Source organism: Pseudophryne corroboree, chromosome 2 (assembly GCF_028390025.1).
Source record: "Pseudophryne corroboree isolate aPseCor3 chromosome 2, aPseCor3.hap2, whole genome shotgun sequence".
Taxonomy (NCBI): Eukaryota; Metazoa; Chordata; class Amphibia; order Anura; family Myobatrachidae; genus Pseudophryne; species Pseudophryne corroboree.
The window spans coordinates 157,468,568-157,492,384 of NC_086445.1; the positions used below are offsets into that span (position 1 = coordinate 157,468,568).

Below are 23,817 nucleotides of genomic sequence, written 5' to 3' on the forward strand. Positions count from 1 at the left end.
CACCCAAAGCCTTGGGGTTGTAGAGAAGGGACCTGGGCTTTCAGTTGGACCGGTTGTCCCTGGGGAGGGGTTGACATCATTATTTTGGGGGTCCCCACTTCCCTAGGGATTCCAGTCTGCTCCACGCATTTTATTTTTTAATTTGACACTTTTTAACTATATGAAAAACAACAAAGCCAGCAGAGATCATAATGGCCGGTGGCACAAGACTCACCTGCTAGAGGTAGGGCTATTATTTGGGGAGGGTTGCTGTCGAGTTTTTGGTGAGTTCTAAAAATGATTTACCTTTAGTAATCAGCGATTGGTAAAACCAGAGAAAACCGATGGAAAATCACAACCCGCGCTTAGTAAATATACTCCTACATCCAACTCCTCCTCCTTCTTTTAGTTTACACAATAAAAGATTATTCAGAGGACTGTATATTTCAGTAACCATATATTAGGGACCAAAACAGTTTACAGGTCTGTGTATGCTGTTGTACTGTATATAATAATAATAATTATTATTATTATTATTATTATTATTATTTATATAGCACATCCTCACGGTGAAGAGGCCTTGCAGTGAAATGGCATGGGCTCATGGCAAACCCCGTTTCCATCAAAGTGTGGGTGTGCCCAGCATGCTCCGGGATGCTTGCTGCCCCAAGGCTGTCCCTTCAGTATTTACAGATCTATTCAGCTGCTGCTCCGCTGTACACTGTGACTCACAAGTGGAACAGTCCCCAAAAAATGGCACAGTTGGGCTAAATGATATACTTAACTTATGTATTAACACAGTGGCGGAACTAGCGAGTGGTGGGGCCAGGTGCAACTACCCTACTGGGCCCCCCTACTGTAGGTTAGAGACTTTTTGCCATGCCCCAAAAAAGGAGCGTGGTCTCGTGAGTGAGGGTTTTGGATTTGCAATACACAGGGTATTGAAATTATTTTTGTATAATACAAATGGGAATAATGTATAAGTGCTGGCAGGATGGTATCGAAATCCCGGCAGTCCCCATACAATAACAAATAAAAGCACAAACAGTGGCAGCGATGCTAGCCTCTCACCCGGTGAGTGGTCTTCTCAGAAAAAGCAGACAAATGAGCATGAGAATAGAAAAGTCCAGGCGTCCCTGCAAGCTCAAAATCCACCTGGTTCGAATCAGGATCACTGCCTCCAGCATCCTTGGCAAGGAGGCTGGAGGCTGCTTATTCTGAGTAGACCACTCACCGGGTGAGAGGCTAGCATCACTGCCACTGTTTGTTATTGTATTAAAACAGTATTATACTATTTTGGAATATTTTCTTCTTTTGGAGGATGAATATATGAGGTATCCATTGTGGGTTGTACCCCCTCAAATATCACATGCTGTTTTGTCTACCTGATACGTAGACCCCTCTAAAGGGTAGGAGACGGAGTCCTCATTTTTCTATATTATATCTATATAGAGGAACTGAATATATTGCCCTATGAGGTGTTATGTTTATTTTCTTTTGAGGATCTATTTGGAAGACGGATATCTACTATGAGCCACTTCAATTAGATGATCCTGTGATTGTATTACTAAGCGCCAAGGGAATCGATGTTGATGATTTTGGTGTTCTGATATGGGGGGTGATTCCGAGTTGTTCGCTCGCAAGCTGCTTTTAGCAGCTTTGCACACGCTAAGCCGCCGCCTACTGGGAGTGAATCTTAGCTTATCAAAATTGCGAACGAAAGATTAGCAGAATTGCGAATAGACACTTCTTAGCAGTTTCTGAGTAGCTCCACACTTACTCGGCAACTGCGATCAGTTCAGTCAGTTTCGTTCCTGGTTTGATGTCACAAACACTCCCAGCGTTCACCCAGACACTCCTCCGTTTCTTCAGACACTCCCGCGTTTTTCCCAGAAACTGTAGCGTTTTTTCACACACCCCCATAAAACGGCCAGTTTCCGCCCAGAAACACCCACTTCCTGTCAATCACATTACGATCACCAGAACGAAGAAAAACCTTGTAATGCCGTGAGTAAAATTCCTAACTGCATAGCAAATTTACTTGGCGCAGTCGTACTGCGGACATTGCGCATGCGCATTAGCAACTAATCGCTCCGTTGCGAGAAAAAATAACGAGCGAACAACTCGGAATGACCCCCATGGTTCTCACAGCAACCTCTGGCACCGCATGCATGGACCAAATTACACTAATTTCGGTGCCAGCGCTAGTAACCCAAAGCTATGCCCCTCATCCAGCTCCAGAACACCCCAAGCACCCCTTGTTCTAATGAGCACACTGTGGTTCACCGTGCAGTTGTCTTACCCTACCACTGGCACTAGAAGCGTCCAGGTACACTGCCGCTAGCTGGAGTTCACTCTCCTTGTCTGTTGGAGCCCAGGATAGGGTGCAGGAGCTGGCGGTGTAAGTGCAGAGTGATGGCTGATCCATCCTGAGGGGTGCAGCAGGCACACTGGTCATAGGGGATGCCTCACCTCTTGGTACTCCCTCTGCACTAGTGAATGGAGGCTCTTCTCTCCCCAATAACCGGAGTGCAGAAACCAAGTGCAGTACCAGCTCTTCCAGTTACGACCACTACACACTCAGCTACTCTCCGTACATAGGCCTGCAGCCTGCATGAGTGTCCACGGAAACACAGAGAACGGCCCGGGAGTGGGGGTGAGAGGTGGAGGGGCCTCGTTATAGCCCGCAGATGGGGGTCGTACATGAATGTGTCTGTTTCACTCATTGCAGCTGGCTGCCGACATTTTCACTGCTGCAGGCCCAGGTGCAATGCACCGGCTGCACCACCGATTGTTCCGCCACTGTATTAACAGCCTGTAGAAAAGAGAGTCAAGCTTTTGTTTTCTTAGAAACTAAAAGGGCATTAATAAAATGCGTTAGTAAATAGGTCATACTTGCCTACTCTCCAGTAAGTTTCGGGAGACGATTTTTTTCGGGCAGTACCCCGCACCCACAGAAGAGTGTCCACATCTCCCACATCCCACCTGCTTCCTAATGAAGTAGTCAGGATGAGGATGTCATACAGAAAATTGCCGATCCTATAGAGGGGTGGGGCTAAATTTGCATTGCTAAATTTAATGATGTGCAGCCCAGCCTTGCCTCTCGCACTGCAAGCAGCATCCCCTCTCCGGGCTTCTTCCAGAGAGAAGATCTTGAATGCAGGCAAGTATGAAACAGGTAGGTCTTGAGTCTGATTTGAAGGCTTCTAGATTGCAGGAATCTTGTGCAAATTAGCGAAAATCCAGAGAGTTGGAGCATCGAAAGTAAAATCTCAACCACCAACTGAGTTACAGAAGAATCTGGGACTGCTAATATTCCTTCATCTGCAGATCAAAGCGAGTGGGGCTTTAAGAATCAGAAGCTGCTTTAAGTACCTTGGACCCTGGTTATGTGGGGCTTGGATAGTCAGCAAGCCAATCTTCAAATAGTATGGAACAGAGAAAAACTATACAGGTTGAGTATCCCTTATCCAAAATGCTTGGGACCAGAGGTATTTTGGATATCAGATTTTTCCGTATTTTGGAATAATTGCATACCATAATGAGATTTCATGGTGATGGGACCTAAATCTAAGCACAGAATGCATTTATGTTTCATATACACCTTATACACACAGCCTGAAGGTCATTTTTGCCAATATTTTTCATAACTTTGTACATTAGACAAAGTGTGTTTACATTCACACAATTCATTTATATTTCATATACACCTTATACACACAGCCTGAAGGTCATTTAATACAATATTTTTAATAACTTTGTGAATTAAACAAAGTTTGTGTACATTGAGTCTTCAAAAAACAAAAGTTTCACTATCTCACTCAAAAAAGTCCATATTTCGGAATATTCCGTATTTCGGAATATTTGGATATGGGATACTCAACCTGTATAATGAGTTTTTAGACACACCTTGAAAACGGCTCCTAGAGAGCAGAAACGCGTTGGTGATATACCAGACAAACTGGCATCCCAGTATTTGAAGTGGGGAAGGTCCTGTGATGCATATGCAGTGGTGAACCAGTGTCTTTAAAACCCGGATGATAACTGATTGACATTACAAATGCAAACTTGGGTGTGCGCCACTGACACCCCATTAAATCTGGTACGCATGTTTTGCCTGACATATGGTGGATTTTTTTATGGAAAGTTTGGCTTTGCTATAATATAAACTGTACTTTACTATATACAAATTCTTATTTTTTTCCCTGTATATGGATGACTGTGCAGGTAAAAAGAGAAAATACATTTCCGAAGTCATGGAGAGCCCACACTAATATAAGGGAAAGGATATATATATTTTTGGAAGCACTTACATTACTTAGGACTGGACATTTGAGAACATATTTAGAACTGGTTTGAAGACCCTCAATGAACTGTAGATTGGCCCACTAATACCTCGAACGGTGCACACAACTGCAAGTACTTTGTCTTCAATCTTCAAAAAGATTTGCCATCTTCTAGGCAGTCAGAAAAGGGAGTAGAGAATGGGAGTTGTGTGGCAGGAGTGGGGGCTGGTCAGTTATCAGCCTGGCTATTGCACAGTATACCAGCAGCAGGTGCTACATATAAGAGGGGTTATTTATAAAGCAGTGAAAAGTGTGGAGAAGTGAGCCAGTGGAGAAGTTGCCCATGGCAGCCAATCAGCAATGAAGTAACATTTATAATTTGCATACTATACAATTGTACGGAGCAGCTGATTGGTTGCCATGGGCAACTTCTCCTCAGGCTCATTTCTCCACACTTTTCACTGCTTCATGAATAGGCCCCAGTGTGTTTACCCTTTGAAATGCTGCTTGTCATATAACAACTGTACATTGCCCCAGCGGTGATTTACACAAACACATAATATTTAGCAACCTGGTAGCCTTGTATCAAAATGTCCAATATATATTTTCCCAAATCAGTTTTAGTAGTTAATGATTTGCAGTATGATCCACCGGCCGCTTTAAAATAAGAAAGTCTTCCCTGCCAAAATCCAATGGCATGATGTTTGCAGTTCCTAAAGCCGCATACACACTTTGCGATATAACTACATACCTCCCAACTTTATGGCAGGAGGAAGAGGGACACTCCGGCAGCGGTGCTCCCCGCTGGGAAAAGGGGGTGTGGCCTCCAGAAAGGAGGCATGGCTTTGCGGTAGTGCCGTGATCGCGATCCACGCCCATTTTCCTCACCCTCTCCCTTTGTCTCCCCGCAGAGCAGCGAGTGACAGAGCCTCCCAACTGTGTGTCCCCCCCCCCCCCCCCACCATGGGACACTGCGGCCCGTGGGTGGGACAGCGGGACAGTCCCAAAAAAACAAGACTGTCCGGCGACATTCCGGACAGTTGGGAGGTATGTAACTACCGATATGAAAACATAGTGCATATTGCACCGCGTGTATATTATTATTATTACATTTTATTTATAGGGCGCCACAAGTGTTTCGCAGAGCCGTACAAAGGACAGTACAGGGAGACAAAACTTAGTATAACAGTAAATAAATAACAAATAGAGTACAGGTAACAAAGAGCACCACAATCCTCAAAACATAAAACAGCTTAGATGTAAGTAGTGAGGGAGTAATCATTGTACTACTTGGGGCTGGCGGCCATAGATAGAGATGAGCCTTTACCAGCAGGAGAAAAAGTGGGTAAAGATGGTCGCTGAGTAGGAGAGAGCTGCGACTGAAGTGTGTCGAGAAGAGGGCTTAGACAACAAGAAGAAAGAGGGCCCTGCTCTGAAGAGCTAACAATCTAGTGGGGAGGGGCGAAAAACAGATGACATGAGGTGCAAGCAAGTGGGAAGAAGCCTGATGGCAGTATGTAAGCAAAGCAGAGATGTTGAAGGCATGGGGCAGAGGGATGGAGGAGCAGCCTAAGGACTAGGTTATGCATCGGAGGGGTACGCTTTGATGAATAGGTTGGTTTTCAGTGCCCGTTTGAAGCTTTGCAAGATTGGGGATAGTCTAATGGAGCGGGGGAGCACGTTCCACTGAAGGGTTGCAAAATCTTAAACTCGTGCATGGGAAGCAGTGACCAGGACAGAGGAGAGGCGACTGTCATTGTTCGACCATAGTGGGCGGGAGGGAGAATGAAGGGAGAGGAGGTTGGAGATATAGGGAGCAGTGGAATTAGAGATGACCTTGTATGCGAGAGTGAGGAGTTTGAAGAGGATTCTGTAGGGGAATGGGAGCCAGTGTAGATTTTGTCGAAGGGGAGTGGCAGATGTGGAGCGGCGGGAGAGGAAGGTAAGCCTAGCTGCAGAGTTGAGAACAGATTGGAGGGGAGCGAGATGGGAGCAAGTGGGGCCAGTGAGGAGAACATTGCAGTAGTCGAGTCGTGAGATGACCAGTGAGTGGATGATAAGTTTAGTTGCACTCTGGGAGAGAAATGGCCTGATGCGAGCAATGTTGCGTAGCTGGAACAGACAGGTTTGCGCCAGAGCTTGGATGTGGGGTGCAAAGGAGAGGGAGGAGTCAAGAGTGACGCCCAGGCAGTGGGTGTGATGCCGATGTGTGCTCCCGTGTGGTCAGCATCGCAAGAAAAAATAGACTGTGCAGGCAGGTCAATATTGACTACAAAGTGTACAATCTAGTTTCTAGTATAGTCAATATCGGTGATTCTGGGCTCTGGGGAGTTCAAGGGAACTTACAAAGTCAAGTCCCCTACGGGGGGAGTGTATTTTAGCAGTGCAAGTGTGCGATTGCATGTGTAGCAGAGCTGTACAAATTGATTTTGTGCAGTCTCTGCGCAGCCCAGAACTTACTCTGCTGCTGCGATCACATCAGACTGTACGGGACCGTAATTGACGTCAGGAACCCTCCCTGCAAATGCATGGACACACCTGCGTTTTTCCAAACACTCCCTAAAAACGGTCAGTTGACACCCACAGACGCCCTCTTCTTGTCATTCTCTTTGCGATTGCCTGTGCGAACGGATCCGTTGCACAAAACCCATCGCTGAGCGGTGATCCACGTTGTAGCCGAGCGACACTCCTGTGCATTGCGGTGCATACGCATGCGCAGTTTGTGTCTGATCGCCCGCTGTGCGAAAACGTACAGCAGCGAACAGGTCTGAATCGGCCCCTTAGGCAGAATCGCGCCATGTGTAGACCCTTTTAGTGTCATTGTGATGTTTTATTGCTTATTGACCTCTTCGATGTTTATATAATCAGAAATGATACATTTAAGAAAATTATTTTAATAATGTCTAACAACATTGCACCTTATTGGTCTGAGTAATAGTGATGAACAAATTTGCTTTCATTCTTCAGATACCAGAAAGTATTCCCAAGGACAGGCTGCAGCGTCATAGTTGCCACCTGTCCCTAATTATGCTTATTTATTCTGTATATAAAATGCAAATCTCATTATCTACATTTATTTTCTGTCTGACATAACCAAACAATTAATAAAGTTTAGCCATTCTGCCATGTTCAGTAAGAAAAGCCCTGATAGGGTTTGTAGTGCACCATTACTGCCTGGTGCCTACCCTGCATTGCACATGATAAGTCTCTTCATGAAGCAGTGAAAAGAGTGGAGAAGTGAGTCAGTGGAGAAGTTGCCCATGGCAACCAATCAGCTGCTACGTATATTTCTATAAAATGCGCTTGATAAATGTAACTTAAAATCTGATTGGTTTCCATGGGCAACTTCTCCACTGACTCACTTCTCCACTCTTTTCACTGCTTCATGAATAAACCCCAAGTCTATTTCCCAGCAGCAAAGTGCCAGGGGCAAACAGTATATTTCAATTTACAGCAATTCTGTGTAAACAGGGAGATATACATTGTTTGTTGTCATGGTGCCAAGTCTCCCTCACCTCAGGTAGTCAAACATTCACACTCTTGAAGATATTAAAGCAAATACATCATATTTACATTGAATAATATATAGAAAATAATATGTTATACTCACTAGATTTCTGTACATTAATATACATATTGCAGCAAAAACAAATATACAAGGAACAAAGTATATTCAAATGACTTTCAGTTCAACTCCTCACCTGCAGACACCTCTTGCTGAAGTTGGAGAGAGTTACATGTACAGTATGTTTGTATTTCCTTATCGGAACGCTTTTTCCATGGCCCAGTCACGCCCCCTGCACAGTATCTTGTGTTACCAGTGCGGAATGTTCTCTGATTTGTCTTAAAGCACCGCTGAGAGCTGGATATTCATCTCTATAGGGAGGACAGTCACCATAGTGTTATGTAGTAACCTCACAGTTTAGCAGCACAATAGTGATGTGCACTCAGTTTAGTCATACTGTACTCCAGTATAATCCAGAGTTTTGACTATAGAAATGATTAGATTAATACAAAGAAGATATTTATAACGATTATCTTTGTATTATTCTAATCATTTTTTATAGTCAAAACTCAACATGTGACAATGAAGTATATACTGCTACAACTTTGTATAATGTTCATACATGTGTATGTAAATATGGCTCTGATACTAGTCAGTGCCTCCTGAGCTACAGTATTGACCTCACCGCACATCACTGCAGCACACAGCATAGAAGTAACATTATATACAACTGCTACAATGGTGGTCATTCCGAGTTGTTCGCTCGCTAGCTGCTTTTAGCAGCATTGCACACGCTAGGCCGCCGCCCTCTGGGAGTGTTAAACATCTTAGTGATATTTGGTGGACCCCTTTCTTTGAAAGTAAAGCATTCATAATCATAACCAGAAATAACGACACTGAGACTTGAATTTGGCAGAAAATTGCTAGCTATTTATTTGTCCCTAACCATTAGGAAACCTGTAATAAAAAGAGATTAATTTAATATGCCGCTCCATCTGGCATATGGTGGCGGCCCAAAAGAACGGCTCCTTAATCTAAATTAACTTAAATAACTCAATCCTATAAATTTACTAAAAGCTTACCATAAACCGGTAATAGGTGACAACTCAACCCCCACAGTGACTACCCACCGCTCCTGGGTGCCCTGCCGCTGCCTTCCCGGATGGGTGGTCAAGCGGCCATAAGTCGATGGAGGTGAGTGCACCTAAACCACAACAAACTGTAAAACACTACAGTTTTCTCTACCATACGAAACTGCCGTTCTTTTCCGCCAATAAATAGCCAACGAAAACAGCCAACAACTTAGAGCCAAAGTACCACGTGCCACAATTTCCAACTACCAGGGCGGGAGGGAGGGAAACCAAATCACCAAGAGACTTAAAATGGCCTCGCCTTCCCTATATATATCAAGCCCTCCCCTTAAAGGCTGTACTTTCCTAACAGCTAGGTCCACCCCTCCCCAGATGTTTAACTCTTTTCTCTCCTATGCAGTCAATACTCTCTTCTAAACATCTTAGTGATATTTGGTGGACCCCTTTCTTTGAAAGTAAAGCATTCATAATCATAACCAGAAATAACGACACTGAGACTTGAATTTGGCAGAAAATTGCTAGCTATTTATTTGTCCCTAACCATTAGGAAACCTGTAATAAAAAGAGATTAATTTAATATGCCGCTCCATCTGGCATATGGTGGCGGCCCAAAAGAACGGCTCCTTAATCTAAATTAACTTAAATAACTCAATCCTATAAATTTACTAAAAGCTTACCATAAACCGGTAATAGGTGACAACTCAACCCCCACAGTGACTACCCACCGCTCCTGGGTGCCCTGCCGCTGCCTTCCCGGATGGGTGGTCAAGCGGCCATAAGTCGATGGAGGTGAGTGCACCTAAACCACAACAAACTGTAAAACACTACAGTTTTCTCTACCATACGAAACTGCCGTTCTTTTCCGCCAACAGCGAAAGACTCATCCCCAAAGTCTTTCGCACCGCCACCAGAAACCTACCCTAACTCCTGCAAAGCGAAACCTAGATCCTCCAGAAAAAACATCATCTCCTCCTCGGATAGATGTACTCCATCGCGCCGGAAAAGGTGGCTGTCTCTGCACCGTATCCTCGGGTGGCGGACCACCCTACCCGCCGTGGGACAGCACCCACTGTGCCACAGCTCCTAACACCATTTTCCGGGCCTCATCAATCCGGCGACCATCCGCCACACCCCTCCAACACAATCTCGGCACCATCATGGAAAAACCAACACACAAATTGGTCCATTGCGCGGTCACACTTGCCAGATCCTGTATCATGGCCCACCGCAGCTCCAAGGATGTCCTCTTCCCCTAGTCGCTGCCCCCTAGATGGACAACGAAAACCTTAGGGACTCCATGCTTGCTGGCCTGACTCACTAACCTACTACTCAGCTCACCCCACATCATTCCGCGCCAGCCAAGCCATCTGACACCCTGTATTCCAAACAATGCCTGAGACCCTTCTGAGGCCACAAACCTGGCCGCCCCGTAAATGTAAGAGTGGCCAACCACCCAAATGGTCAAATTGACTTAAAACCATCCTGAAGGGAAAAAGAGGGGTAAGATTGATTACTAAGAGGCTTATTCATTGTTTATACTGAAGGATCTGCCAAAAAAGAAAACTTTATGACTCGCTGTTGCAGCAGTCACGGCCTAGCCGACTGCACCACTTTTCGTTGCCAATTTAGAAGTGCAATTAAAGACACAAAGGGGGAAAATCAAATAAAATTAAACGAAATAAAAACAGGGGGGGGGGGGGGTGGAAGGGGGGGGGGGGTATAAAATGGGAAACACATGTAATAACTCAGCTGGAGGTGAAACGTAAAGACCTGCTGAGGGACTCTGATTAGACCAAATTAGCCGAATTATAGATTAGAATTCAGTCCGTCAAGTCAGGCAAAAAATCGCAAATAACTCCAGACCCCCGCTGCCGACTCATGCCAGCAACGGCGAGTAGCTAATCCCTGAGTAGGACAACAAACAAAAACAAAACAAAAGGGGTAACACCAACAGACGCACAACACCACAAATTCACAGAACTGTAACAGCATAATACATTGCCACTTTACGCAAAGCACCAAGCGCAAACCGACCTCTCATGCGACGGGGCGAATATATCGTCTATAACTCGCTGCTTTCCATCGCCCCATCGCCTGTATATCCGTTCTGGAGTAGCCCGCCGCAGCAGCCGACGTCACTGCGCCTATGCGAAAGGAGAGGGTACCAAAAGCAGTGGGTGGGAGGCCCAGGCCCGCCAAACAGCGACTCAGCATCCATTGAAACTGGTATTTCGTGACTGGCAGCCCATCATAATGCAACGGCCCAGACCCCTCCTTAACGGGTCGCACCCCCACGTATTGCAGTGCCAGCCTCACCGGGCAACGCTCTCTTCCAGCGCTGATACCATTGTAACCCAGCGCCCTCTCCCCACCTGATCCGTCTTGGAGCGTCGTAACCTGCACAGCCAGGACCTCTCACCCACTACCAAGTCCTCGACCAGCAAACGCGAATCTGCTCTCTTGGAAGGCGCTAACAACTCAGAAAATCGAAAGGCTCCGTGGAAAGCCATCGAGAACGCCAAACTAAACAAAAGCGTCTCAAACCTGGACGACTCAACTCGCCCTCCGGCCTTTATTACGGCCGGCAACAAAGCCGCATCGATGGCCGCCTCCTATCTGGTGGCGACGGCGCAACTCGCGCCCACCCTTTCACTGCCTTCCGCAGAACTTCGCTTTTCGTTACGTCAGGGACGCCTCGCAGCTTGCAGAAAAAGAAATGCCTGCCAAGTACCGAGAAACCACTGCTCGTGACCTGTCGGAGACGTAGCGCTGCCACCTAACAGAAAGCAACAGCCGATGCCTGCTCTTACCTTGATGTTGCCGCCCCCGGACAAACTCCTCCCACTCACTCCAAGCCTGTCCTTACACCTTGCGCGTGTCCGGCGCGATTGACCGCAACGCTAAACCCTTCAGTCCGGTACGGTCACCTGCCAAACATAACCGGGACAGTGAAAACCTTGCTCTTCGGCCTTGGGAGCCAAACCCCCGAAATCTCTCCCACTGCCCACGCGACAACGCGTCTGCGATTTCGTTTTCCAACCCGAGCACGTGCTGCGTCCTGAACTATAGGTTCCTACGCAAGCAAGTGAAAAGCAATTGTACAAGAACCCGTAGTACCACCAGCGATTTCGCCCTTTGGTTATTAATCGCATGTACCACGGCCAGATTAACTCCCTGAACACTATGTTGCGGTTAGCCAACCGATCGCCCCAAACTTCCAGCGCCACCATAATGGGAAAAAAAGCTCCAGCAGCACCAGATCCTTTTTAAGACCCTCGCTATGCCACTTCGCCGGCCAAGATGCCGCACACCCCGATCCCTACAGAAGACAGCCGAATCCAGAGGAACCTGCAGCATTGGTAAAAAACTGCAAACTCTCGCTGTCAATGGCTGGCGCTTGCCATATGCTCACCCCGTTGAATTCCTCCAGGAATGAAGCCCAAACGGCCAAATCCCTTTTTAACTCAGAGGACAAACGAACGAAATGATGCGGCCTGGCACACCCCGCTGCAGCTCTGTCGAGCTTCCTGCAGAAAACCCTGCCCATCGGTATCACCCGACAAGCAAAGTTCAGCATGCCCCGCACGGACTGAGCCTGCCGCAGCGTGACTTTACGCGAGCCGTTGAAACGGCGAATAGTTTCGCGGAGCTTTGACACTTCGTCCTGGGGCGGGCTACACTCTCCCGCCACGGTGTCAATTTCATTCCCCCAAAATTGATAGACAGGATGCCGCAGTAATCTAAAAGCTGACTCAACATCGATCTTAGCCATGAGGGCCCCGCTCCCGTAGCTGCGGACCATACCTAGCGTCTCGTCGAACGACTGATACACCACCGAGCAATGAGCCGGTGGTATGGCGTCGCTGACCGACGCTCGTGGCGGGTAAGAAAAATGCTGAATCAGCCGAAAGGCGCCCGGAGTCTTCTTTGGTACCACCCGAACCGGGGAGATGACCAAGTCATCCACCGGGATTGACTTAAACGGCCCCTCCATCCTGCTCAACCTGAGCTCCCTATCCACTTTTCCCGCAACACAGTCGGCGAAGCTCGGGCGGATTGAAGGCTCTGTGCGCACGCACGGACATCTCGCTTGCAACAGGCAAGCGGAACCCGAACTTAAAAAACATCTAACAAAATTTGCATCCCGTTTATTAGGATAAAGACCCAACCATTTACCCATAGTTTCCAACTTAACTGGCGCTGATGCCCTGCTGAGCGGTCCCGCTCGCGGCCTGCTTAGGGTAGGGTTGTTTCCCGAAACCTGTAATAAAAAATAAAAAACCAAATCACCAAGAGACTTAAAATGGCCTCGCCTTCCCTATATATATCAAGCCCTCCCCTTAAAGGCTGTACTTTCCTAACAGCTAGGTCCACCCCTCCCCAGATGTTTAACTCTTTTCTCTCCTATGCAGTCAATACTCTCTTCATCTTAGCTTAGCAGAATAGCGAACGAAAGATTAGCAGAATTGCTACTAAATAATTTCCTGCAGTTTCTGAGTAGCTCCAGACCTACTCCTAGATTGCGATCACCTCAGTCCGTTTAGTTCCTGGTTTGACGTCACAAACACGCCCTGCGTTCGGCCAGCCTCTCCCCTGTTTCTCCAGACACTCCTGCGTTTTTGCCTGACACGCCTGCGTTTTTTAGCACACTCCCGGAAAACGCTCAGTTACCACCCAGAAACGCCCCTTTCCTGTCAATCACTCACCGATTAGCAGTGCGACTGAAAAGCGCCGCACAAACAACAGCAAAACTGCTAAGTTTTTAGTTAAATAACTAAGCGCATGCGCTCTGCGTACCATGCGCATGCGCATTTAGCAACAAATCGCAGCATAGCGAAAAACGGCAACGAGCGAACAACTCGGAATGACCACCATTATACAGTATATTGATATGTTAGCCACCAGGGCTTAAAGTGGTCCTGGAGAGGTGGTGGAACTCATTTACCCCCCCCCCCCCTCCTTCCATCACCTTAAGCAGAACCAGGGCCAGTGCTAGTGTTTTCGGCACCCCCCTGCAAACTATAGATTAGTGCCCTAATTCTCATACTTTATAAAAGGACATTGATCTCACAAAGAAGCAGCGTGGTCACATAATAGTAGAGATGTGCACTTGAAATTTTTCGGGTTTTGTGTTTTGGTTTTGGGTTCGGTTCCGCGGCCGTGTTTTGGGTTCGACCGCGTTTTGGCAAAACCTCACCGAATTTTTTTTGTCGGATTCGGGTGTGTTTTGGATTCGGGTGTTTTTTTCAAAAAACACTAAAAAACAGCTTAAATCATAGAATTTGGGGGTCATTTGATCCCAAAGTATTATTAACCTCAAAAACCATAATTTCCACTCATTTTCAGTCTATTCTGAATACCTCACACCTCACAATATTATTTTTAGTCCTAAAATTTGCACCGAGGTCGCTGGATGACTAAGCTAAGCGACCCTAGTGGCCGACACAAACACCTGGCCCATCTAGGAGTGGCACTGCAGTTTCACGCAGGATGGCCCTTCCAAAAAACACTCCCCAAACAGCACATGACGCAAAGAAAAAAAGAGGCGCAATGAGGTAGCTGTGTGAGTAAGATAAGCGACCCTAGTGGCCGACACAAACACCTGGCCCATCTAGGAGTGGCACTGCAGTGTCACGCAGGATGGCCCTTCCAAAAAACACTCCCCAAACAGCACATGACGCAAAGAAAAAAAGAAGCGCAATGAGGTAGCTGTGTGAGTAAGATAAGCAACCCTAGTGGCCGACACAAACACCTGGCCCATCTAGGAGTGGCACTGCAGTGTCACGCAGGATGGCCCTTCCAAAAAACACTCCCCAAACAGCACATGACGCAAAGAAAAAAAGAGGCGCAATGAGGTAGCTGTGTGAGTAAGATAAGCGACCCTAGTGGCCGACACAAACACCTGGCCCATCTAGGAGTGGCACTGCAGTGTCACGCAGGATGGCCCTTCCAAAAAACACTCCCCAAACAGCACATGACGCAAAGAAAAAAAGAGGCGCAATGAGGTAGCTGTGTGAGTAAGATAAGCGACCCTAGTGGCCGACACAAACACCTGGCCCATCTAGGAGTGGCACTGCAGTGTCACGCAGGATGGCCCTTCCAAAAAACACTCCCCAAACAGCACATGACGCAAAGAAAAAAAGAGGTGCAATGAGGTAGCTGTGTGAGTAAGATAAGCGACCCTAGTGGCCGACACAAACACCTGGCCCATCTAGGAGTGGCACTGCAGTGTCACGCAGGATGGCCCTTCCAAAAAACACTCCCCAAACAGCACATGACGCAAAGAAAAATGAAAGAAAAAAGAGGTGCAAGATGGAATTGTCCTTGGGCCCTCCCACCCACCCTTATGTTGTATAAACAGGACATGCACACTTTAACCAACCCATCATTTCAGTGACAGGGTCTGCCACACGACTGTGACTGAAATGACGGGTTGGTTTGGACCCCCACCGAAAAAGAAGCAATTAATCTCTCCTTGCACAAATTGGCTCTACAGAGGCAAGATGTCCACCTCATCATCATCCTCCGATATATCACCGTGTACATCCCGCTCCTCACAGATTATCAATTCGTCCCCACTGGAATCCACCATCTCAGCTCCCTGTGTACTTTGTGGAGGCAATTGCTGCTGGTCAATGTCTCCACGGAGGAATTGATTATAATTCATTTTAATGAACATCATCTTCTCCACATTTTCTGGAAGTAACCTCGTACGCCGATTGCTGACAAGGTGAGCGGCGGCACTAAACACTCTTTCGGAGTACACACTTGTGGGAGGGCAACTTAGGTAGAATAAAGCCAGTTTGTGCAAGGGCCTCCAAATTGCCTCTTTTTCCTGCCAGTATAAGTACGGACTGTCTGACGTGCCTACTTGGATGCGGTCACTCATATAATCCTCCACCATTCTTTCAATGGGGAGAGAATCATATGCAGTGACAGTAGACGACATGTCCGTAATCGTTGTCAGGTCCTTCAGTCCGGACCAGATGTCAGCATCAGCAGTCGCTCCAGACTGCCCTGCATCACCGCCAGCGGGTGGGCTCGGAATTCTGAGCCTTTTCCTCGCACCCCCAGTTGCGGGAGAATGTGAAGGAGGAGATGTTGACAGGTCGCGTTCCGCTTGACTTGACAATTTTGTCACCAGCAGGTCTTTGAACCCCAGCAGACTTGTGTCTGCCGGAAAGAGAGATCCAAGGTAGGTTTTAAATCTAGGATCGAGCACGGTGGCCAAAATGTAGTGCTCTGATTTCAACAGATTGACCACCCGTGAATCCTTGTTAAGCGAATTAAGGGCTCCATCCACAAGTCCCACATGCCTAGCGGAATCGCTACCTTTTAGCTCCTCCTTCAATGCCTCCAGCTTCTTCTGCAAAAGCCTGATGAGGGGAATGACCTGACTCAGGCTGGCAGTGTCTGAACTGACTTCACGTGTGGCAAGTTCAAAAGGTTGCAGAACCTTGCACAACGTTGAAATCATTCTCCACTGCGCTTGAGACAGGTACATTCCACCTCCTATATCGTGCTCAATTGTATAGGCTTCAATGGCCTTTTGCTGCTCCTCCAACCTCTGAAGCATATATAGGGTTGAATTCCACCTCGTTACCACTTCTTGCTTCAGATGATGGCAGGGCAGGTTCAGGCGTTTTTGGTGGTGCTCCAGTCTTCTGTACGTGGTGCCTGTACGCCGAAAGTGTCCCGCAATTCTTCTGGCCACCGACAGCATCTCTTGCACGCCCCTGTCGTTTTTTTAAAAATTCTGCACCACCAAATTCAAGGTATGTGCAAAACATGGGACGTGCTGGAATTTGCCCATATTTAATGCACACACAATATTGCTGGCGTTGTCCGATGCCACAAATCCACAGGAGAGTCCAATTGGGGTAAGCCATTCCGCGATGATCTTCCTCAGTTGCCGTAAGAGGTTTTCAGCTGTGTGCGTATTCTGGAAAGCGGTGATACAAAGCGTAGCCTGCCTAGGAAAGAGTTGGCGTTTGCGAGATGCTGCTACTGGTGCCGCCGCTGCTGTTCTTGCGGCGGGAGTCCATACATCTACCCAGTGGGCTGTCACAGTCATATAGTCCTGACCCTGCCCTGCTCCACTTGTCCACATGTCCGTGGTTAAGTGGACATTGGGTACAACTGCATTTTTTAGGACACTGGTGAGTCTTTTTCTGACGTCCGTGTACATTCTCGGTATCGCCTGCCTAGAGAAGTGGAACCTAGATGGTATTTGGTAACGGGGGCACACTACCTCAAGAAATTGTCTAGTTCCCTGTGAACTAACGGCGGATACCGGACGCACGTCTAACACCAACATAGTTGTCAAGGCCTCAGTTATCCGCTTTGCAACAGGATGACTGCTGTGATATTTCATCTTCCTCGCAAAGGACTGTTGGACAGTCAATTGCTTGGTGGAAGTAGTAAAAGTGGGCTTACGACTTCCCCTCTGGGATGACCATCGACTCCCAGCAGCAACAACAGCAGCGCCAGCAGCAGTAGGCGTTACACGCATGGATGCATCGGAGGAATCCCAGGCAGGAGAGGACTCGTCAGAATTGCCAGTGACATGGCCTGCAGGACTATTGGCATTCCTGGGGAAGGAGGAAATTGACACTGAGGGAGTTGGTGGGGTGGTTTGCGTGAGCTTGGTTACAAGAGGAAGGGATTTACTGGTCAGTGGACTGCTTCCGCTGTCGCCCAAAGTTTTTGAACTTGTCACTGACTTATTATGAATGCGCTGCAGGTGACGTATAAGGGAGGATGTTCCGAGGTGGTTAACGTCCTTACCCCTACTTATTACAGCTTGACAAAGGCAACACACGGCTTGACAAATGTTGTCCGCATTTCTGGTGAAATACTTCCACACCGAAGAGCTGATTTTTTTGGTATTTTCACCAGGCATGTCAACGGCCCTATTCCTCCCACGGACAACAGGTGTCTCCCCGGGTGCCTGACTTAAACAAACCACCTCACCATCAGAATCCTCCTTGTCAATTTCCTCCCCAGCGCCAGCAACACCCATATCCTCCTCATCCTGGTGTACTTCAACACTGACATCTTCAATCTGACTATCAGGAACTGGACTGCGGGTGCTCCTTCCAGCACTTGCAGGGGGCGTGCAAATGGTGGAAGGCGCATGCTCTTCACGTCCAGTGTTGGGAAGGTCAGGCATCGCAACCGACACAATTGGACTCTCCTTGTGGATTTGGGATTTCGAAGAACGCACAGTTCTTTGCGGTGCTTTTGCCAGCTTGAGTCTTTTCATTTTTCTAGCGAGAGGCTGAGTGCTTCCATCCTCATGTGAAGCTGAACCACTAGCCATGAACATAGGCCAGGGCCTCAGCCGTTCCTTGCCACTCCGTGTGGTAAATGGCATATTGGCAAGTTTACGCTTCTCCGTCGACAATTTTATTTTAGATTTTGGAGTCCTTTTTTTACTGATATTTGGTGTTTTGGATTTTACATGCTCTGTACTATGACATTGGGCATCGGCCTTGGCAGACGACGTTGCTGGCATTTCATCGTCTCGGCCATGACTAGTGGCAGCAGCTTCAGCACGAGGTGGAAGTGGATCTTGATCTTTCCCTAATTTTGGAACCTCAACATTTTTGTTCTCCATATTTTAATAGGCACAACTAAAAGGCACCTCAGGTAAACAATGGAGATGGATGGATACTAGTATACTTATGGATGGACCAGCGACTGCCGACACAGAGGTAGCTACAGCCGTGGACTACCGTACTGTGTCTGCTGCTAATATAGACTGGATGATAATGAGATGAAATTAATATATATATATATATATATATATATATATATATATATATATAATATCACTAGTACTGCAGCCGGACAGGTATATATATTTATTATGTAATGACTGATGACGGACCTGCTGGACACTGTCAACTCAGCAGCACCGCAGACTGCTACAGTAAGCTACTATAGTAGTATGTATCAAGAAGAAAGAAAAAAAAAAAACACGGGTAGGTGGTATACAATCATGGATGGACCAGCGACTGTCAAAACAGAGGTAGCTACAGCCGTGGACTACCGTACTGTGTCTGCTGCTAATATAGACTGGATGATAATGAGATGAAATTAATATATATATATATAATATCACTAGTACTGCAGCCGGACAGGTATATATATTTATTATGTAATGACTGATGACGGACCTGCTGGACACTGTCAGCTCAGCAGCACCGCAGACTGCTACAGTAAGCTACTATAGTAGTATGTATCAAGAAGAAAGAAAAAAAAAACCACGGGTAGGTGGTATACAATTATGGATGGACCAGCGACTGCCGACACAGAGGTAGCTACAGCCGTGGACTACCGTACTGTGTCTGCTGCTAATATAGACTGGATGATAATGAGATGAAATTAATATATATATATAATATCACTAGTACTGCAGCCGGACAGGTATATATATTTATTATGTAATGACTGATGACGGACCTGCTGGACACTGTCAGCTCAGCAGCACCGCAGACTGCTACAGTAAGCTACTATAGTAATATGTATCAAGAAGAAAGAAAAAAAAAAACCACGGGTAGGTGGTATACAATTATGGATGGACCAGCGACTGCCGACACAGAGGTAGCTACAGCCGTGGACTACCGTACTGTGTCTGCTGCTAATATAGACTGGATGATAATGAGATGAAATTAATATATATATATATAATATCACTAGTACTGCAGCCGGACAGGTATATATATTTATTATGTAATGACTGATGACGGACCTGCTGGACACTGTCAGCTCAGCAGCACCGCAGACTGCTACAGTAAGCTACTATAGTAGTATGTATCAAGAAGAAAGAAAGAAAAAAAAAACACGGGTAGGTGGTATACAATTATGGATGGACCAGCGACTGCCGACACAGAGGTAGCTACAGCCGTGGACTACCGTACTGTGTCTGCTGCTAATATAGACTGGATGATAATGAGATGAAATTAATATATATATATATATATATATAATATCACTAGTACTGCAGCCGGACAGGTATATATATTTATTATGTAATGACTGATGACGGACCTGCTGGACACTGTCAGCTCAGCAGCACCGCAGACTGCTACAGTAAGCTACTATAGTAGTATGTATCAAGAAGAAAGAAAAAAAAAAAAACACGGGTAGGTGGTATACAATTATGGATGGACCAGCGACTGCCGACACAGAGGTAGCTACAGCCGTGGACTACCGTACTGTGTCTGCTGCTAATATAGACTGGATGATAATGAGATGAAATTAATATATATATATATATATATATATATATATATAATATCACTAGTACTGCAGCCGGACAGGTATATATATTTATTATGTAATGACTGATGACGGACCTGCTGGACACTGTCAGCTCAGCAGCACCGCAGACTGCTACAGTAAGCTACTATAGTAGTATGTATCAAGAAGAAAGAAAAAGAAAAAACACGGGTAGGTGGTATACAATTTTATATATATTATATACAATTATATATATATATATTAAACTGGTGGTGATTAATTAAACTGGTGGTCAGGTTACTGGTCACACTATCAGCAACTTGCAAGTAGTACTCGAGTCCTAAGCAGACAATCACAATATATACTGGTGGTCAGTGTGGTCACAATGGCAGTGTGGCACTCTGGCAGCAAAAGTGTGCACTGTACGTTAAAATATGTACTCCTGCTCTCAGACTCTAACTGCTCCCCACTGTCTCCCCCACAAGTCAGATATACAGTCACACTATCACTTCAGCAAGTAGTAGTACTCCTCCTAATGCTCCCCAAAATTACTAAAGTAAATACTGTGTCTCTCTCTACTCTAGTCTCACTCTCTTCTCTATAAACGGAGAGGACGCCAGCCACGTCCTCTCCCTATCAATCTCAATGCACGTGTGAAAATGGCGGCGACGCGCGGCTCCTTATATAGAATCCGAGTCTCGCGATAGAATCCGAGCCTCGCGAGAATCCGACAGCGGGATGATGACGTTCGGGCGCGCTCGGGTTAACCGAGCAAGGCGGGAAGATCCGAGTCGCTCGGCCCCGTGTAAAAAAACCTGAAGTTCGGGCGGGTTCGGATTCCGAGGAACCGAACCCGCTCATCTCTACATAATAGTACCCCCACTTCAAATTGCACCACACAGTAGCACACTCTTATTCACATTACACCACCCCTGATTCATATTACCCCACATAGTAATGCCCCTTAATTAGGTTACGTCACTCAGTAGTGCCCTTTATTCACATTGCACTACACAATGGTACCCTCTGTACATGTTATACCACACAGTAGTGCCCCTTATATACAATACCCACGGTGTTACCCCTTATACACAATTCCCACAGAAATAGTTCCCCTTACACATATTGCCCACAATAAGAGTGCCCTTCACACATAATGACCACAGTAGTGCTCCTTATACACATCTCTGCTTTTGTCACTCCAGCAGATCACCGCCTGTGTCCCTGCAGCGGCTCCACGCCCCGTATTTCTCCAGAAGCTTCCCCACCTCTCTTGTCCCCCCAGCTCCCTCTCATCTTGTCTTCAGGATGCACAGAGCCTGCTCTTCTCCACCATGACTTTAGGAAGAGGGAGGTGGCTGCAGCTCATCAGTAACACTAGCGCCACCTGCCTCATTTATTGATGTGGGTGATGGGTCAGGTTTTTCTGTTGGACCTACTGTGCAAGGCAATGGAGGTGGTGAAACTAGTTACCCCTACCATTACAGGTTCCACATCGTTCTCCCCCCCTTTAACCCCTGTTAGTCACTAACGTGACGTTTCTGGCTACACAATTATTGTCAAATATATCTTTTTTTTTGTTTTCTTAAAAAGAAAAATGTTTACATAAAACATTTGCATTCAGATACTTGAAATACAGGTTTAAGAAAATGCAAATTTCCTGTTACTCCACATTTCATGAACAGTGGCTGAGCAGGATATCTATGTTAAAAATTCTTTAGAACTATTCTGTAAAAGTAATCGGGCAGATTGCTTTTTTCATATGCTTAAATAAGGCAATTGCTGCTGTTGATGTATATGAGAAGCTTTCATATATGCCTACAGTTACAAACCACAAAGACAAGCATGGCCACCAGTAAAATTTATATTTTTGCTCATTGAGAAATCATTCTAAATGAAATGACATATCCAGCGGGTTGCTATATACTGTACTTAATAGACCCCTACGATAATTTGCCAAGAATGTAAATAACATAAGTACAATGTGGTGTGACTCCTATTTTCAGATTTCCGGGGCTGCTTATTGACGCATTTTCTTACTTTAATGTAACTATTTTGCTGTTTCTATGCCGTAGCATCTAAACTGGCAGCTCTTAAGCTGGTGCACATTAGATGATATTTTGAACAATTTGCCCAATAATGATGGATCAAAACATTCAAATCGTCCAGTGTGTACACACTATGCTGCTGGCGATGCGCACACGGGTCGGTGACATCCTCCATCAGCCTTACATACAGGGCCGATGGGGAATGTCATTAGTGAGGGCTATGCTGCCATATGAACCATGGCTGCCACCGTCTCTCCTTTGGTACTGGCATGGGCAAGTATGTATACACGCCGCCATGTCCCGGCGCTGCTGATGTCACTGGGTACACACATGATCTAATGTGTACCCAGCTTTTGAGGTGTCTGAGATGCCAGCTTTTAGGAGCATCTGAGACACCCGCCGTCAGGTGTGGCTGTGTCATTTTATTATTTCTTTCAATATTATGGAATCTATGTACTAAGCCTCGGAGAGAGATAAAATGGATGGAGATAAAGTACCGGCCAATCAGCTCCTGTCAATTTTCAAACATAGCCTGCAACATGGCAGTTAGGAGCTGATTGTCTGGTACTTTATCTCTCTGTTTAGTACATCTCCCCCAACGTCTGTCGACATTTTTACTGTCCATGGTTATTAATTCAATGTCAACATTTTGTCTGTGTCTACATTTTAACTGTCAACCTTATGACCCTGTAGACCTTATGCCATATCAACCTTAAGGTTGTCAACATTTTGATTGCCTAAGTTTTGACTGTCTAAATTTTGACTATATTTCCTAAAGCAGTGGTTCCCAAACTGTGTGCCTATGCTCCCTGGTGTGCCTCAGAACACTATTATTATTATTATTATTATTATTATTATTTATTTATTTATATGGCGCCACAAGGGATCCACAGTGCTCATTACACAGTACATAGTCAAATGAGCAAACAAGAAAACAGCACTTACAGTACAGGACAATATAGGACAGGTATAGAAAACCCGGGGTTAGGTGCCATCAAAGGGAGTATGGAGTATAAGATAGTGTAAGCAAGAAAAGGAAAGGCGCACGAGGAAAGAAGTCCCTGCTCTTGCGAGCTTACAATTTAAAGCAGGGGTGCCTTGGATTGGTGGTCCAGGACCAATTCAAACTACTTCTCATCAAAGTAATAGACAAAACCAGTGCTTATGGCTGCTAATTATAAAATATGAGGACAAACAGAAGCAAATATCGTCCCGCACCACACTAAAGAAACTAAGGATAATACATAAACATAAATTACTTATTGTTTTCTAAAATTCTCAATAAGAAACTTTTGGCCTAGGGGTGCTGTGAAAAAAATTAGGGCACCATGATTCAAAATAGTTTGGGAACCATTGCCCTAAAGCTTAGTACATACTATACAATTATTGGGCAGATTTTCCTATAATTGGAACATCGTCCTGATTTATCGTATAGTGTGTACGAATGATTGACTAGAATCATCGGCGAAACAATCTTGCCCACACATATGAGCAATCGATTTTGCGATCTGTCGTCCTAAACCAAAACTGTTGGCCACAAGATATCTAGGAGTGTGTGTGCATTCCCAATAATCTGCCCATATTTCCTATGTTTTCCTGTCACTATGTCATCCTCCTTGTGGCTGACATATGCAAATGCAGTGTGATGTGGCAGAAAATTG

The 23,817-nt window shown here is 46.0% G+C and overlaps 1 protein-coding gene across 7 annotated transcripts in view; it reads right to left on the reverse strand.

Moving 5' to 3' along the window:
* Nucleotides 1–23,817, reverse strand: part of LOC135004924 (stomatin-like) — a 159,513-nt gene that overhangs the window by 110,016 nt on the left and 25,680 nt on the right. For 2 of the 7 annotated variants that reach the window (XM_063951864.1, XM_063951865.1), the window contains exon 2: nt 7,967–8,141. The exons of 3 other annotated variants lie outside the window; for them this stretch is intronic. Coding sequence is in view for 1 of the 4 variants with exons in the window: in XM_063951861.1 (XP_063807931.1) it covers nt 12,181–13,122 (942 nt within the window). In the remaining 3 variants the exon portion in view is untranslated. Of the gene's footprint in view, nt 1–7,966; nt 8,142–8,678; nt 13,123–23,817 lie in introns of those variants that run through there. 2 more of the 7 variants (XR_010205650.1, XM_063951861.1) reach the window with 2 other exon arrangements.